Source organism: Pteropus vampyrus, unplaced genomic scaffold (assembly GCF_000151845.1).
Source record: "Pteropus vampyrus isolate Shadow unplaced genomic scaffold, Pvam_2.0 Scaffold171, whole genome shotgun sequence".
Taxonomy (NCBI): Eukaryota; Metazoa; Chordata; class Mammalia; order Chiroptera; family Pteropodidae; genus Pteropus; species Pteropus vampyrus.
The window spans coordinates 838,433-857,696 of NW_011888952.1; the positions used below are offsets into that span (position 1 = coordinate 838,433).

General features: G+C 34.1%; 1 protein-coding gene across 1 annotated transcript in view; it reads right to left on the bottom strand.

Annotated features, from left to right (window-relative positions):
* Nucleotides 1–19,264, bottom strand: part of PPARG (peroxisome proliferator activated receptor gamma) — a 121,194-nt gene that overhangs the window by 48,027 nt on the left and 53,903 nt on the right. The window contains exons 3-4 of the mRNA XM_011370553.2: nucleotides 2,707–2,934; nucleotides 480–649 (exon numbers count right to left, since the gene is read on the bottom strand). Of these exons, the coding sequence (XP_011368855.1) occupies nucleotides 480–649; nucleotides 2,707–2,926 (390 nt within the window). The 5' untranslated portion in view covers nucleotides 2,927–2,934. The remainder of the gene's footprint in view (nucleotides 1–479; nucleotides 650–2,706; nucleotides 2,935–19,264) is intronic.

Below are 19,264 nucleotides of genomic sequence, written 5' to 3' on the forward strand. Positions count from 1 at the left end.
AAAAAAAAAACATTGGAAGATTCAGGAAATCTGGCTTCTGGGCCAGCTCCTCACTGTGTTGCCATGACACCTTGATTAAGTCACCTAAAAAAAAATCAGCAAGATGCAAGTGTTGACTAAGATCAGTACCTCATAGGAACAATTTAGAGAAAGGAAAGTGAGGCAAAATAGCCTTGCTTTTATCAACTTTCTTAGGTTTTCATATGTATCATTTGAATAATGTTGTTTTACCAAAAAAAAATGGTTTGAGTCTACGGCCATGCTACCCTGAACCTGCCCGATCTCGTCTGATCTCAGAAGCTAAACCTGGTTAGTACTTGGATGGGAAACGACCTAGGAATACCAGGTGCTGTAGGCGTTAAAAAAAAATGGTTTGACAATATTATCTCAATTCCTTATCATGTGTTTACAACAGGAAATGAAATAATAGGTAAATTTTTAGCAAATTCTTTGAAGAAAGAAAAAACATTTTTTTTCACCTTGCATCCTTCACAAGCATGAACTCCATAGTGAAACCCAGAAGCTTTATCTCCACAGACACGGCATTCGATTGCCATGAGGGAGTTGGAAGGCTCCTCGTGAGGCTTATTGTACAGCTGAGTCTTTTCAGAATAATAAGGTGGGGATGCAGGCTCCACTTTGATTGCATCTGTGTATAGAAAAATGTGAGCAGATAATTATCACATAAAAAGCAATGTTAAAAAGGCAATAGGGCAAGTCACTATAGTACATCTTAATGCCATATTTTTATTAAGTGTAGAAGCACTATGGAACATGAAAAGACACAGGAAAAAAGTAAACTTTGTAATCACAGGCAAGTTACAACACCTCTGAGCCTCACCTGTAGAAATAAAATGGGGAAGGGAATTAAGCCTGTGGTTCTATGACCCTGCTACACCCTGTCATACTAAAGCTCTAACAGACAATATATAGTATTTGAACAATTAAGGTTATTTTGCTACATAATGTGCTATATTTGGTATTTCCACAATATTAAATTGTATATTTTTATTTAAATGTTGCACTCTAGAAATATTTGTTTTCTTCATTTTCTGTGTTCCTCAGAGTCCAAATATAAGTGAAATCATATGGTATTTGTCTTTCTCTGAAATATTTCACTTAGCATAATATCCTCTAGGTCCATCCATGTCATTGCAAATGGTTTTCATTTTTTTTCATGGCTGAGTAATATTCCATTTGTGTGTGTGTGTGTGTGTGTGTGTGTGTGTGTGTGTGTGTGTTTGTGTGTGTTTATATATACTGTGTGTATGCATGTCACTAATCATCTATTGATGGGCACTTACATTGCTTCCATATCTTGGCTATTGTAAATAGCGCTGCTGTGAACACAGGGGTGCCCATATCTTTTCGAATTAGTGTTTTGGATTTCTTTAGATAAATATCCAGAAGGGCAATTGCTGGGTCATAAGGTAGTTCTAGTTTCAATTTTTTGAGGAACCTCCAAACTGTTTTCCATAGTGGCTGTACCAATTCGCAATCTCATCAACAGCGTACAAGGGTTCTCTTTTCTCTACATCTTTGCCAATACTTGTTTTTTGATTTATTGATGATAGCCATTCTGACAAGTGTGAGATGGTATCTCACTGTGATTTTAATTTGCATTTCTCTGATGAGTAGTCTTTTCATATGTTTATTGGCCATCAGTATGTCCTCTTTGAAGAAATATCTATTCAGGTTTTACATTTTAGAAGTATTTTTAAATTACTCTTGCAAAAGAAACACAGAAGGAACATTGCCATGAAAAGGTAATGGTAAGCCCAGACTGAAGGTAAATGAAAAATAAGAGAGCAGGTTACCATCAGTGTTGAGTCAGAAAAGGTGGTTTGTAAAATGATGTTTGATACTGAGGAACCTATGGAAAGTAAGCACTACCTTTCCACTGGTTAGGATCAGGTCTATTAAATTCCCATATTAGGCTCTAACTGAAAACCACACACATAAATATAACCAAGTATATCATTTATATTTTTAAAAAAACCCTAGAAATACAGGAGATTCCTACTTATTGTCAAGTAATGGTTGCCAATTACACAGTGGTGACTTTGGAAAACTGGTATTATTAGCACACAAAGAGCTAAAAAAAATCAAGGAAATAGCATCAGAGAAATTTATTTTATCTTGAAAAGTAGTTTTAGTTTTTCCTGAGTCTGATGTTTTGATGTGAATTGAATTAATGGCATGAAGATTTATTAATAGACTACAATGTCAAAATTTAAATTTGTGCTGAAAAATCGGTTTCATGTAAGCTTCTCATATGGCAGAATTAGAAGAAATGGATCAATATTTAGTAACTTGGTGATGATAACTTATATAAGGTAGCAAATTTTTACTTACTAACTTATAGGTGACCAAAAGAATTCAAAGTTTGGGTGATGGACTCTTAACCTGAGATAAACCTGGCAATGTAATCATGCTAGAAAATGCTTCTAAGAAAAATCAAGAAAAGAAAGAAGACAGAAAGGAAGAAAAGAGGGAAAAAAGGAAAGAATGATCTGGGGAATTTACACACTGCCTTCCTTTTTGGTATATTGTAAATACCTAATATTTCATGGATAATTGGATGAATAAATGAATGGTAACTGTCTTTTCTATAGAGTTTTCATCTCTGGAGAACTTATTCCAGTGTTATTGAGATCAGTCCAATTCTAGTCTTAGTAGTATGAAAAGTGAAAATAAACATCATACTTTGGTACTCTTGGAGCTTCAGGTCATACTTATAATCAGCAACCATTGGGTCAGCTCTTGCAAATGGAATGTCTTCATAGTGTGGGGTAGAAATGCTGGAGAAATCAACAGTGGTGAAGGGCTTGATGTCAAAGGCGTGGGAGTGGTCATCCATTACAGAAAGATCCACGGAGCTGATTCCAAAGTTGGTGGGCCAAAATGGCATCTCTGTGTCAACCATGGTAATTTCTGAAATGAAAAAAAAGAACAGCTATGGAGTTGGTCCTAGAAGACAGAGCAATCCTCTAAAGATATACAGAAAGGGAACTGAAAGAGTGTTTGGTAAAGTGATCTCATCCAGTTTATCACAGTAAGAGAAGAGAACATAAGCACCTTCCTAGTGCTGTCTAGGTTGTTTTACCAAAGGAGGAGAAGACACCCCTTATCTGGATATCACAGTAGAGAACCATATGATAGCATCGACGTGTACAGTGTACCCAGATAAATGTTCTGTGAACAGCCCTGTTCTCATTATCTTCCACAGAAGATCATTAATTAGATTTGTTAATGATTTTCAAAAAGTACAGAGTTCTGGGAAAATTTTCTTAAATTTGGAGAGCCTAAATATTTTTCTCTTAGGATGAAAACTTTGCTCCTCCATTTGTGTTTGTAATGCTTTTGTGTGACAGAAAAACTGGTATATTAAATTTAGGTAATAATTTATTATTTAACTACATTATAAAATCATTTTGTTCTTAAAAGTAATACCAAGATGAGTCTTTTAAAAAAGGGATGATCCATTCTGTGCTATGAAAACTTACTTAAATATGTTTTCTGTATATACATCCTTCCTTAACGAGGAGAAAGTGTTCCCTACAGAATGAAGAGGTTCGAGATATGTGAAAATATATTCGATTATCAATGAAAAAATATTAAAATGAGAATCTAGCCCAGCATTAATTTTAAGCCACTCCCAAACTAAAACCAAAACAAAACAAAACTGGAAACAAGAAAACGTATAACAGACAAAGGTAAAAACACTGATATGAATTCTAAGGCCACAGAGTAACTCATTTCATGAACTGCTTGCTTAAGACGATATATGCTACAAGCATTTTTCTAAATATGATTTGTGGCCACAGTCAGTAAAATAAAACCCTGAGAGAGTTTGGTTCTAATTATTTAATGTGGACTTAGAGTGACCAGAGTATGTAGACTTTAAATCTTTATGCAATAGGAACCCATCTGACTTGGTTTACCTGAAACCAAAAAATGATGCCAAAAAAGCAGTCACAAAGTATTTTAAATGTTAACTTTTTGGTCAAAAACATCAGTAGAAAGTTGTGGGAATTTGAGACTGCTGACATTGGTGACAAATAAATGAACTGCTCATAAACTCTAGGGCTCCTGAAATCATAGGCTTATCTGTCTTATTTGCAGTCATAACCCCATCACCTAGCAAAAGGCTTGGCTCATGGTAGGTGCTCATTAAATATTTATTTATTAAATACTAAATGAATTAATAAGGTGGCCGTGAAATTTTAGCAAAAGAGGCAGGGAAGGGGGAAGCAAACTGATATTTATTGAGTACCTCCCACATACCAGACACATTCTAACTTTTAATCCATGTAACCCAAGATATTATCCCCACTTTAGAAATAAGAAAGCTAGGACTACAGAAGGAAAGGAACTTGCCCAGTGTCCAACAGCTAGTAAGTAGAGAATTCAAACTCGAGACTGACCCAGAAATGCTGTTCTGTATATATTCTCTTTATCCTCTCATTGATGAAAATGGTTTATGGAGGAAGGGCTGCTCTCCTAGAGGTATCTGGGAATGAGTCTCTCACATTTTCCCAGCAAGCAGAGAGCTAAGGAATTTACTCTCAAAGGCTGATTCTTGCATGAGGTTAAAGATTCCAGTTGTGGTCTTCATAAGAAAAACAAAGTGCTTTGAAAACACAAATAAGGAGACTAGTCCTGTGAATGTGCTTCAGTGGTTCCAAGAGGACTCATTAGGCACTGTTTGGGTTCACATGTCTGAATATCTACATAAGCAAGTACCCAAACAACCTTAAGTTATCTATGTTACAGTGTAAACACTACACACCAAAAAGAAGAATGTGTATTGGTAATAGCTTAAAGGTCATACTGGGTCTCAATGACAGCCAGAAGAAAGTGTGCTGTTAATGACAGGGTCATCCATCAAACTGAATCCTTTGTCTCAAAATTCATCTAAATCTATATAACCCAGGTCACTCCATTTACTTTGCCCATCTCCTCAGCATGCTTATTTCACATTTCTCTAACCATTTTTCTTAGTATAAATTACTTTTATTTCAAAATATAGCTATTTTATCTCGATTGTAATATCTATAAAAGTGGGTTTATCAACTATTTCTCATTATGTCTATTGCAAACAAAATAAAGATTGACTAAGTTGAGTTAAAGTTAGGGTACGAGCCTCTGTACGAAGACAGGGAAAGAAAATAAGGATGCAAAAATATGTGTTGCAAGAAAAATTGGTTGCTCATCATTTAACTGGTTTAATATTTTTTTTTGTTTTACTTTTAACATATGACTTCAATGACTCCCTGTCAACCAAAGCCATGCTTCTTAATACAGAAATCATACCCTTACAGGTCATCTATTTTACCAAAAAATTGGGGGCAAAATTTTCATGTTAAAATAGCCACTTATGTGTAAATGAATAGAATTAAAAATTCATGTGATTTAAAAGATATAATATGAAACTCCTAAAAAAATTATACTTGTAGTATATTTCATGGCTAAAGGAATGCGGTTTTTAAAAATAATAGACTTTATTTTTTTGGGTGGTTTCAGGTTTACATAAAAGTTGAGCAGAAAGTAGAGTTCCCACATATTCTTTCCTCTTTCTCCCTTCCCCTATCCCTGAAACACACAATTTCCCCTATTATTAATTTGGATTTCCCCTATTATTAACACTTGCATTAGTGTGGTACGATTGTTACAAATTGATAAACCAATACTGATATATAATTATTAACTAAAATCCATAGTTTATATTAGGGTTTAGTCTTAGGGTTGTACAGTCTATGGGTTTTGAAAAATGCATAATGTCATGTATCCATCATCACAGTATCATACAGAACAGTTTTACCGTCCTTAACATCCTCTGTGCTCCACCTATTTACCGCCCCTGCACAAGAATGCTATGTTTTGGCTGTCCTCTTCTATTAACGGCATATTGGTAGACAAGAAGGAGAAACTCTAACCTATATAATAAATTAACGTCTTGGCTTGGCATTCAAGGCCCTCCTTGACATGGCCCTGATTTACTTTTTCACTACTGATCTTTCCCATTAGTGACCCCAGATCTCACTCCCATTCTTGGCATAGCCTGTAGTTAGGCCAATCATACTCTGTCCAGGTTAAACGTGGTCTGCATTTTCTAGGCTGTTCATCTTTGTTCATGCCGAGGCTGCTCTACCTTCTTTCTGTCCCTCATCAGTACACATCACAATCCCATCTTTCTTTCCACAGTAGGGGGAAATCTGACAGTAGTCCAAACGCTACTTTCTCCGTGAAACCTTCCATGAACTTTCAAACTTAAAATACTCTCCATTCTCTGTGTTCCCACAGCATTTTGCACCTCTCTTTTAACTCTGACATAATTATTTGGATAAATATCTCTACCTATTAAAATTCAACTTCTGGAGCAAAAGGACAATGTCTCATTATTCTGTTTTCCCTTTAGTCCTTATGCATAATTGTTTACTAAATGCTTGCCAACTGAATAATTATATTTTATAAAGAAGAGTAGAATGAATATTCACTTTTCTGTGAAAATGGAAAAAATAAAGACACTTTCTCAAAAGTTTAGTTTTGCTAAGACTTAAGCTCTCCAGAAAAGATGGTAATCTCCAATATTATAAATATTATTATAAAATACAATTTAATACAATATTATAAAATACAATTTAAACTATAAACCTTCCCCTCAACAATGTATACTCAGTTTTTCTCTTTTGATAATTGCAGGAGGAAGATTATGGTCCTACGAAGTTTGTGTATTTGTTTCCTACATGGAAAAGACAAAGTAAGAGAGAAAAACAGCTTTCTCCTCATCTCTATGAAGACATATTACTGAAATACATGCTTTTCCTTCCCCCTTCCCTTCTCCCTGTCTTATTCTGGGACATCTTGACCTATTACTCCATGGGCCATATTTATTGGGAGGCACAGTGGTTCCCTAGATATTTTATTTTATTTTGATTTAGGGATGGGTCCAGGGAGCCTGCTTCTAATTTTGTCTCTAGAAAACATAAGCTACTGTTTCTGCCAAGCTGTAAGCCAAGTAGGTGTTTTTTGTTACTCCGTGCAATTACCCATGAAAGAACAAATGAACGAAATATTAGCACAAACAACAGCCCTTCTTGGGGATAGGTAACAGTGTCTTAACTTTCCAGCTGGGTGACAGGAGTGTGTTGCATCACAGTGTATCTATCAATTTCACAACCTTTAGTGCGTTTCAAGCAGGCAAGTCTTTAAGCAGACATTGTGGGAAAGGACATAAATATGTGCCATCTTAGACCTTCTAACTTAACTTTAAACTCTATTATAGTCAATAGGCAGACTTTGCACAATATTCCAAAGTACAATATATTTCATACAAAAATACAACCAATATCATGCAAAAATAAAGTAACTTCTCTAATCTTATAGGCATCATTATTTGGGAGTATGGAAGCGGGCCAAAACAGATGCTAAATTATAAGCACCAGAACTATACAATTTACCTGTGGGGTTTTATGTTGTCCCTTATGAAAAAAAAACAAAAAACAAAAAACTATCAGAATATCTGGGGAAATGCAGCATTTCCTTAATAATTACATTAGACAATATTAATAGAACCTTGAGTCTTTGCTAAGTATTGTGCCAAATACAACACTTGGGTTGTCCCATTTAATCTTCATGAGCCCTATGCGGTAGGTAAACACAGATCTCATTAAAGAAGAGGAAACTGAGGCAAAGATATGGAAGTAAGTATCTGGCTAAGAACATACAGTTACTAAATAGTGGAGCTGGGTTATTAAACCAGGTGATCTAAAACTCCATAGCCTGCCCACTTAACTTTCTGAACTGAATACCTATGATGTGCCAGGTACGGGGGGCTGGGATATACTATGAAGAGTAATTCACAAATAAAAGCTTCATTAACAAAATGTGTTAATAAGCTGTGCAATATGAGTAGGTACCAGGAAAAAGCCTTTCATAGATTCTCTAAAACTCAGTAGTCTTGCTGGAAGTGCCCTTAATGAGACAATGATTTTTTTCAATATCTTCTAATTTGTTTCAGTTTGATGTCATAGTACTCATAAATATGGTTCCAAATAATTTATCCAGCCCCTCCTTATTGATTCATGCAAATCATATTGCAGTGTAAATTGACCTAAGAATTTTCTAATTCTTCTCCCATTATAATAGCTGGTACTCAGAGACAACAATCGTTCTGAAATATTAGAGTGGAAAAGGCCTTTTTGAGACAAATCCAAGTTCCTCATTTGACAGATGAAGAAAATGAGGCAAGTGATTTGCCCATGAGCACAAAGTTAGTGAGAGGCAGACCGAATAAGAATCAGGTTTTCTGTCTCCTACCCTAGCATTCTCTGCACTGCATTATGAAGTTGTTAAAGCATCAGCATAGGGCCAGACAATACATTCTCAATAAATATAATTATTAGTACTAGTAGTCATTTTTGTACATATTAGTAATCACAGTACTAGAATCATGTAAAAGGTGGGCTAAAAGCCTTTAACACTACCACTAGGGGACAGGAAGCGGAAGGAACACCAGCAAAGTCCTATTGTTCAAGCAGGACTACGCCTAAAACAGATGTCCTGTTTTAAAGATCTCTGGAAAAGGAGAGTCCACAGCTTCTTTTGGTACTTATTCCATTGCTTAATTGCTCTTTTGTAGCCAGGAAAGTCTACGTCTTATCTGGCATTTCCCCAATTGTATTATACATATGTTAATGATGTTCCTTTTAAAATAAAAACAAAAAAATTCTGGTGGGCAAATAAATTTAGGAAATGCTAGTAAGTAAGGTTAAATAAGGGTTTATTATGGGACTTCTTAGCCTAATAATTCATGAGAAAATATAAGAGAGGTGAGGGCACAGTATGCAATAATTGAGGAGTTTAACATTTGATGGAATAATGTTTGTAAAATAATCATCTAACCTATGCGGTAATTTGTAACTTTTTTTCATTTCCTAAACACATAGTTCTCTGCATATTTGCCCTTTACCATAAGTACTTGAAAAGTGTTATTAAGTTGTCTCTCTGGTTTTCTTTAACTTTAGAGTGACTGAGGGCAACAATTTATGTTGGCAAACGACAACAAAACCCGAGAGAAATGATTTCTTACTTAAATTACCCAGAAAGGAATCACTATAAAAGACTAATGCTCTTTTTATAAAGTCTACCCTAAAAGCTTCCAGACAGGAAAAAAAAAGTCCCATATAAAGGAACAGGAATCAGAATGACATTGACTGATCAACAGCAACACTGGAAGCTAAAAATCAATAGAGCAATGTTGTAAAAATTCAAAGAAAAAAATTATTTCCAACTTATAATTTTATACTCAAAAGTTGAGTATAATTTTATACTCAACTTATAATTTTATCATTCAAGTATAAGAGTAGAATAAAGACATTTTCAGAAATATAAGGCCTCAAAAAAAAAAAAAAAAAGTCACCTCCCATGTGCTCTTTCCCAGAGTGATACATCAGAACAAAAAGAAAATATGGGCTCCAGGAAACAAAGGTTCTAAACACAGGAGAGAAGTGAAAGGAAGTTCCAGGATAATAGTTAACGGCAACTTCAAGAGAATGGAATAGGAGGATGAAGAAGGCCATGTGAGATTACCTGAGAAATTAGAATGCCTGATATACTTGACCACTTTGAGAGTTGGTATTATTCTGTCAGAGTCTGAGAATGAACTAGTGATAATGTAGAAAAGGAACAACAAAAATGAACAATTACTAAGTAAAAAAAAAAAAAAAAAAAGATTTAACTCCATAAAAACCAAACAGGTATTCAAGATTGGAACTGTAGTAAAAAGAAAGAAAAAGAAATGAAAAAAAAAAAAGAAAGGATTGTAGTATACTGCCTAACTCAACTGTAAGCAGCACTTTAAAAGTTATTACAATGTAAACTCAGACAACTGATTACTTAAAATTACAAATAACTATATTATGGAAATGGGAGAAGAGGAAGCGTATAGTTGGGAAAGGGTGGGTGGTGGTAAAGGGCTAAATTCTATCTTCTACAGTAGGAATTCAGTGAGTAATGAATACAATTTTTAAAATAGCAATATAAGCATGTATTTTAAAGATATAGAGATAAATACTAGGAGAAAGAGTTAAAAATCATTGCCTCTATAGAGTGGGAACTGGGTGTGGGACTAAGGATTGCTGTTCTTCACTGAAAGCCTTATATTATCTGACTTTTAAAACTATGTACAAGTATGATTTTGATAAAAGCAAAAATTAAGATAAATATCTTTTAATTGTAATATTTTCCCCATGATCTCACCTAACAGAGAGAGTACATATATATATTCCTTGCATGTTTCTCATTCCTCTTAAAAAGGCTTATCATGCAATAAGCTGGAAGAGTAGAGAGAATTTTAATGTAGTTTCAGTAAAATAAAGGAAAATCAGAAAACATTTTTGAGACTTGACCAACAGATGACTGTCCTTTTGACTCAAGCATTTAAAAAATAAATCTATGAATTAATTTTTTTCTGCACTGGTATCACGGGTTTTGATTAGTAAAGGAGGAAAAAGACTCTGAATCCTATTAGTAGAATTACAATTTAATAAAAGCTAACAGTTTTTAAGCACTTATTATATGACAGGCACTGTACCTTAAAATCATTACATATGTAATTTGCAATTTATTAATGTATACATATAATTTATAAATGTACATATATGTAACATATAATTGACATACACAAACAGTCCTATGGGTTATATTATTATTATTACCACAATTATTATTACCACCCAACAAATTGAAAAAAATTAGACAGAAAGGGGTTAAGTATTTGCCCAATGTCACACAGGTAATATATATGAGCTGGGGTTTAAATTCTGTTGTGATTTCTCTGAATAGAGAACATCTTATTTTGGACACCATGAATTAAGAAAAGGATTAGAAATGGGTCATTTGGTGTGTCATTTGTTTCTTCAATATAAGAAAATATATTTTCATTCTGTTGCCTAGTAGACTATATTAAAAACCAAATGCAATGCTTCTGTGGTTTGATTCTCCATTGATACTCCCATTGATAGCGCTGGCAGCAGTTGAAGCATTCCAATATGTATCTGCACATGCACATTTCTTTATGATAAGCCAGCAGGTCTCACAGCAAATTTTCAACTCAGATCAACAAAGGGCATATCATCAACTTCAGAGATCATGTTCGTTTTCTCTTGCATGGGCCACATGTTGTTTAGATAGCTTGTCTAATCCAGTCCTGAGGTATCAGGAGACTGAAAAGATTACAGGATCATGCCCTCATCCATACTCATCATTGTTTCTGCTTCCTTAGCTGGAGATTCATGTCCTCTTTCTCCTTATGGTCAAACTAACTCAAGCTTTGTTCTTCTGCTAAAACTACCTTCACAAGTTTCTAACGGGAGACTTACTACTAATAATCTAATCAGGACAAAGTCTAAATCTGTAAAACAGTTACTCTGGTTTAGTCAAAATTTCTACTTTGCCTGCTAGCACACGAAGAGTGGCGCTTAGGTCAGAAAAAAGGAACTAGAATGTTTCCCCCTGGCTAGCTCCCTCTTCACATTTTGGGTTTCGCTTCGTAGTGATAGGAGATTGAAAATGGAACAGAAGAGACTGAGTGAAAAGGAAAAAAAATGAAAAGAATGCTCTAGAAATTTGTAACTAGTCAGAAAGGAGGGAGTCACCAAAGATCACCAAAGTACTATTTCTCTCTGGTCTGTCCACCTCTCAAACACTGTAAAGGACCTCCTACAACCAGGAAAAGACAGAGTGGATGGGTGGTTTTAAATAATGCTTTACCACTGAAGCACCTCTAATAGCTTGAAATTATCATAGAAGGGAAAGGCACTGTCTTACTCAGAGCTCTTTAGTCTGGCAAAATGATGTGATACATTATGCTTCTGTTTCTTCTTTTGTTTTCAATTTACTGTGCCAAGCACTCTTAATGAGAAGACAATGGTCTTCTAAACAAACAGAACAAGTGTCAAAACAGATGTAGCCCGATTGCTAGTGATTATGGCTGATTAACAGATTTTAACTAGTTATACTATATATTATCTTAAAACATATTACAATGTGATATTAAAATATCCAGAGTAAATGTTTTTCATATTTTCAATCTTCCTCCTGAGCTATTATAGCATTACCAAAAATATTCTATATGAAAGCATTTGACACAATTTGACACTCATTCATGATTTTTAAAAAACCTCTTAACTGAGAAGGAAAGGGAACTTCATTAATCTGGTAAATAATATCTATGAAAAAACAAATTAACAACCTAAAGTAGCCATTATATTTGATGGTAAAAATATTTAAAGCTTTCTTCTTGAGATCAGAAATGAGATAAGAGTACTAAATATCACTATCTCTATTCAACACTGTACTGGAAATTCTATCTAATGTAACAGAGGGTTGTGGGGAGCACACAAGGATTAGAGAAGAAAAAATAAAACTAACATTACTAACAGATGACTTAATTGTATAAAAAATTTTAAAAATGTAGTTAATAAGAGAATTTAGCAAAGTTGTCAATATTAAAGGTCAATATTAAAAAACCAACTATATTTCTATAAGCTAGTGACAAATCAAAAATGACATTTTATATGATTTGAAGAGATATCAGAGTATAAAATGATTTTTACAATAGCATCAAAACATCAAATATCTAGGGAAAAAATATAACAAAATATGTGTAAGGTCTCTACACTGAAAATGCAAAAGTATTGTTGAAGAAAAATGAAAGAATACCTAAATATACCACGTTCATGGATAGGAAGGCTCAATATTGTAATGCTGTCAATTATCTCCACATTTATCTATAGATTCAGAAAAATTTTAATCAAAATCCTAGCATTTTTATGTGGAAATTGACATGCTTAGTCCAAAATTTATATAAAAATTCAAAGGACAAAGAATAGCCAAGGCAATCTTGAATAGAAAGACAATGCTGGAGGACTCTACTACCAGATATTAAACCCAATTATAAAGCTACAGTAATTAAGACAATATATTAATTGGTGAAAGAGAAAAAACAGGCCAATGCAACTAATGCAACAGAAGATCAAGTCCAAAATCAATCCCACATGTATATGGTCACCTGGTTTATGATCAAAATGTCACTGTAGTGTAGTGAGGAAAGGATGATCTTGTCAATAAATAGAGTAGGTCAACTGGATATCAATATGGAAAAAAATGAATCAACCTCTACCTTAGACCATACTCAAAAATCAACTCCAGATTGATTTTTGGACTGCAGATCTAAATGTGAAATATAAAACCAAAGAGCTTTTAGAACAAAAACTAGAAAAACACTTTATCAATCATGGAATAGGCAAAGATTTCTTCAGCAGGATATAAAAAGCACTGATCATAAAAGAAAAATTGGATAAACTGGACTATATTAAGATTAAAAACTTATTATTAAGTACATGAAAAAGCAACATATAGAGCGGGAAAAGATATCTGCAATACATGTATCTGACAAAGTATGCTTTAGAACTCGTACTCCATATAAATTGGGCAAAAGACTTGAATGGGCAATTCACAAAAAGGATAGAAAAAAATAGGCAACAAGTATTCAAAAGATGCTTAACTTTTTAGTTATCAGAAAAAGGGAAATAAAAATTATTATATGATAATTTGATATATCGATATATAATATGATACTGCCACACCCAACTGTTTGTCTCTTGTGACTGACTAGAAATATGGTTGAATCGATGGCAAGAAGATTTCTTTGTAAATGGCAAAGATTTCTATGTAATGTGGTGGCTAAATGAAATGTCACTAAATGGCTAAAATGAAGAAGATGGAAAATGCCAAGTATCAGTAAAGATGTGAAGCAGCTGGAACATTCAGACACTGTTGGTGGAAGCAGTAATTGGTACAGCCATGCTCAAAACTAGTATTATCTCTTAAAGCTGAACAGATCCTATGGTCCAAGTACATATGTAACAGAAATGTGTACACTTGTTCACTGAAATATCTATACAAAAATGTTCTTAGTTGTAATATTTGCAATTCTGGAAACCATCTGAGTGCTCATCACCAGTAGCATAGAAAAATATATTGTGATATCTTCACACAATGAAATACTATACAGTAATGACAGTGAAGTACAATTATACTTAATGTGATTAATCCAACAAACAAATGTTGAGCAAAAGAATCCAGACACAAAAGAATAAACAATGTATGATTCTAGTCATATAAAATTCAAAAGCAGGCAAACTAATCTATAGGTTAGAAATTAGAATAGTCAGAGGGCTTCTGCAGTGCTGGTATTGTTCTGTTTCTTTATCTGAGTGCAAATTACACAGGTATGTTCATTTGCTAAAATGATTTGCATACTTTTTTCTATGTATGCTATACTTCAATAAAAAAGCTAAAAAGAGAGATGTTCTGAAAGGGTCCTAGGAGTGGGGGTTGGTAGAAGGAAACATGCAGACCAATCAGATAAGCCAAGAAAAACTCTTTCATTTGTACTGAAAGGATTGTTATACAATTTCTAGGGCATTCATTTAAGAATTTTCCTATTCAGAAATGATAAAATGGTATTAAAATTAATGTTAACAAACTATCTATTTTTCTAACTGGCTTCCTTGTAAAATAAAGGCTAAATACATATTCAACCAAGGTCTTCAACTCAGTGTAAACAGAGCAGGTAAAAATTCAAAGGGTACACATTTTATTCTAAGGAGTTTAAAAGTTGTGTTTTTGCTTTAGATATGTCTGGCTTATATGTAAGGCCTATGCTGTTTAACAAGGACCATGTAGTTTTTAACAATGCAGGAAATCTTTTTCTAAATGCTAATGCCTATATCAAGAGTCCTGTGTTTGGGAAGTTAATACGTTTGTTATCTTTTAAGACACTCCATTTAAATGAAATAAAGTCAGCAGGTTAAGTACAAGTTATCAATTTTATGCTAATTACTTAATGCTTCTTTCTATCAACAATCTATTTTATAAACCTTGTTTCTTAGAAGAGTTATTCTATTTTACTATGGTGTTTCTCTTCCCAAAACCTTTCCTTGTTTTACTTTGCTTTGTCATTTTTCTTTCTTAATGTCTTAATCTCAGCATATGCTCAATCAGTAATATAAAATCGAAACCACCTCAAATCAAGATAATCAATTATCTAATACTATGTGCAAGGTATTTTTCAGGCCTCACAAGAAATACATTATAATATAGTTCTTTACCTTGAGAAGTTACCAAGGTGAAAGAAGTTTAATAACAGAAGGAAGTATAGAGACCAAACTAGTGATGGAGATAATAAGTGCTCTAGAAATGTAGAGGAGATAGAGACTAACATGTTATTAAACAATCAGGTATAACTTCATGGTAAAGTTTTGAATTATGAGGGTCCAGTGGGATGATTAAGATTTGAATTATTATTGATAAAAATATTCCAAGGAAAAGATACTCGTTTCTATCATCCAGCATGTTCCCTTATATTATGAGTTTGCTTAAGTAATAACTAAATGAATATAATATCAAAGATGATTAGATTTTATTTAGGACATACACTTGCAAATTGAATTGGTTTCTCCTGGATCCATTGCTGGTATCTTATAATAGACTAGAAATGTGGCTGTGTCAATGGCAAAGTGCTATATTTGTTAATGGTAAAGATATTTATGTAAATCTGGCCAACTCAGGTCAGCTCACACTTTTGGCTCTTATTCACATTATTTTTTAATCAACTAAGTAAACTTGCCCAGGTGTCTATATATTAGGTCTACAATTTTAAAAACTAAAATAAAGGCAGGATTTTAGGTAAAGTATAAGACAACAGTAAAATAATATGCAATAATTTAACATTAAAAATATTTAATTGCTAATGTCAAGCTAAAAACTTAGAAGAATGAATATTTTACTTTTTCCAGAAGAAGTGACTTAATTAAAAGAAGCAAGGGGAGCCATTGTGTTTACATGGCTGGAACACATGAAGAATATTAGAACTACTGTTCTGTTACTAAGTTTTGTCATTGGTTCTTTGCCGAAACAAGAAATTAAACTTTGACTTTATTCTTCTGGAGGTATGGTTAATAACATGTATCTATCAGATAATACCTACATATTTGGGGGGAAAATGCTAAGGAAAAGATTATGAGAGAGTAAGCAACAAGTATGACTTAATTAACCATGATAACAGAAAACTTTTGATAGCACAAATAATGAAAATGTTTATTATACCAATAGTGATAACTTCCATTTTAAGGGTGAGGAGACAAAACTAACATTTGTTGTGCATGGATTTACATATCAGGCACTGCTCTAAGTGCTTGATGTGTTGGAAATTAGTTACTTAATCAAATAAGTTACTTTTCTTAGCACTGCTAGCAAATGAGTCTTGGAAGTTCAAATGGATACTGGAAGTATCAAAATGTAGGCCAACTTGCAGAAAAAGCCAGGCATTTAGTTAATTCACAAACGTATGATATTCAAATTAATATTCGAAGGATACTGAACTAAAGATATTCAAACCAATGAAAGGACATGATTCAAATAACTGTAAAAAATAGGTAATTCAAAATATATTTGTACCTATTTTTAGCATATCTAAAGTTGTAAGTTTTTCATATTAGCATCCGTTTTAGAATAGTATTTAGTATACACTAAACTTTTGTTTTTACTCACCGAACATATTCTAGAGCCTGACCTCAGGAACTGCTGAGGCACAGTAGATCAGCCTGATATTAGTAAGCCCGATTGGAGCAACAAGAACTTATTAGATACCTATTATGTGTTATGTATTTGTGGAGGGCGGGGGAGGGGAAAGGCAGTGGGGAGGATAGACAATTAAATAAGCGGGTCAAAGCAGTCCTCCCTACAAGGTAAGATCTGAACAAAGATTAAAAGGAGCTGAGAGAGTCAGCTAAGATGTCAGAGGAAGAGCTTCCAGGAAGGAACAGGAGCGAGAGCAAAAGCACTAAAGCAGGAGCATGTGTGGAATGTTGGAGGAACAGCAAGGAGGCCAGTGTGATGGGAACAGAGTGAGTAAAGGGCAGGTAGATAGGAGAAGGGACAGAGAGGCTGACTGGGTGGAATGGGGAGTGAGGGGCTGACTGGGGCTTTTGTTGTAAGTGAGGTGGGGAGCTAGTGCAGGGTTTTGAGTAGAGTGACATATCTGACTTATGTTTTAACATGATCCCTCTGGATGATGGGTTGAGACTAGGCTGTTGGAAGGTAAGGGCAGATGCGGGAAAACCTGTCCAGAGACCGGGATATAGCAATCCAGGCAACGGATGGTGGATTGGGTCAGGGTGGTGGCAGTGGAGCGGGGAGAGATATATATTCTGAGCATATTTTCAGTTTAGAAGAGAGGGACAGCAATTAACAGTAATGTATTCAGAGAATGCTTCACAGCTTAGATGTTACTTGAACCTGAATTTGAAGGACAGGGAGGATCTGAAAAAGTGGAAGAATTAAGAAAGGCATTCTAGGATGTGACAGGTTTAGAGGTCAGGGTGAGTATGACTTATTCTTGGGACAATGAGATTAGTCCTATTAGAGTAAGGTCGGCCAGTCTCTGGGGTTTGTAGGAAAATAAGACATAAAGTGGAACCAGAATATAGAGAGCTTGGAAAACCAGGCAAAGGTGTTTAGACTTCACAATGGACAGGGGGCATATGCTGGACAACTTTCAAATGCCTAATTTAAGGGTATCCAGAGGAATCTAAAATAACAGAAACTTCATGTCAATTCTGTTGATCTAAAACAACGGAGAAATTTGCTCAGTTTTTTTGCTCAGTTTTTTTCTGACGCAAAGAATATGTACTTTACAAAGAGTTATGATGATTTCAGAATTTCCTCAAGGTTATCTTATTCAAGTTATAAGTGAGAATGCAGACAAAGATAATAATCTATGACAACCTCTATTAGAGGTATAAAAATTGTTTTTCACTTAATGACTCATGTTTTACACTGCAATTAACAGTTTAAATGGATAATTACTGTCAGGTAGCTTTCGAGGCAAGTTGTATTCCTTACGGCTGCTAGGGGAAAATATAATTTTTAAAAATGCTGTGCTTCCTTGTAAGCATCTAATATAAATGATATTTGTTTTGAGTGCTTTCAACAATTCATAATTTGGGGGAAAGTACAAGAGAAATGATAGTTTTTGGGAAATGTAGTAAGGAGATTCTCAGAGTCTAGAAAAATCTGCTAAATCTACTAAATCCTGGTGATCAGAAAAGAGATTTGAATAGTTAAATCAGAAATAAATGAGAGCATTTGAGATCTTGCTCTCTGGCATATGTTGTCAGCTTGGCTCAAATAAACTTTTATAAACATTTTCAAACAGAAAAAATAAAATAAATGATAAAACTAGAGCCATACTAAGAAAAAATTAATATAGGCAATAGTAAAATTCTAGAAAGAGGCCCTGAATTATTACTGCATGTGAGATTATGAAATTCAGAGCTGTGTCAATAACCTAAATCTTTATCACATAGAAAACATTATAATCTAAGACAGTTTTTCAATGTCTCTGAGAAGAAAACAATCATTGCTTTCATTTAGGCCCAAAGAATGATTACAACTTTTGGAAATGTAATCTTTTCATACACAAATGATAATGAAAGTGGGAGCTAATTCCTCCATTAAAAATCAGACATATAGATTCTTTCTCTAAGTTTGATCATTTCCTTATCAAAATATTCATAGGAAGGCATGCAGAAGCCTTATCTCACTCAAAACTACCACTTATTTTGGTGCATCAAGAATCTGTAGTCCCCCAACTCCACCCATATTCCTTAAAATATTCCAAATTTAGAAATTTAGGAAGATTATATGTCTCCTATTCTATCCAGAAATGATTAATATTATAAGGCCCAAATAGTAAACTCTATATAGGGCTTCAGATGTGCTTTCACAAATGTTGTGTCATTTAATCCTCACAATAACCCTGTATTTTCTGTTAATATAAGTGGAAATGGAGGGCAGAGAGGATAAGTGACTTGCTTGAACTCATGAAGAAAGTATGTGGCCAAGATAAGATTGGTGGTTACATCCCCTTATATACATGGGTCCCTTCAAACTTCTGGAAAGGTAAAAACTATGATCAATTGCCTAAATGTTTCTAAGTATACAGTTGTCTGGAGTCAGATACAGTTTAAGTATCTCAATAAAAACGATGGGCATTCGATCATGTACTTTTATCTCAGGAGAGACTCTCGTTTCAAGAATCGTCTATTGCAGCATTTATCATGTCTCTAAGGCATATTTCCATTGCTCAATCAGCTCCAAAGGATAAGCGTGTCATCATCTTTCAATGCTCTGG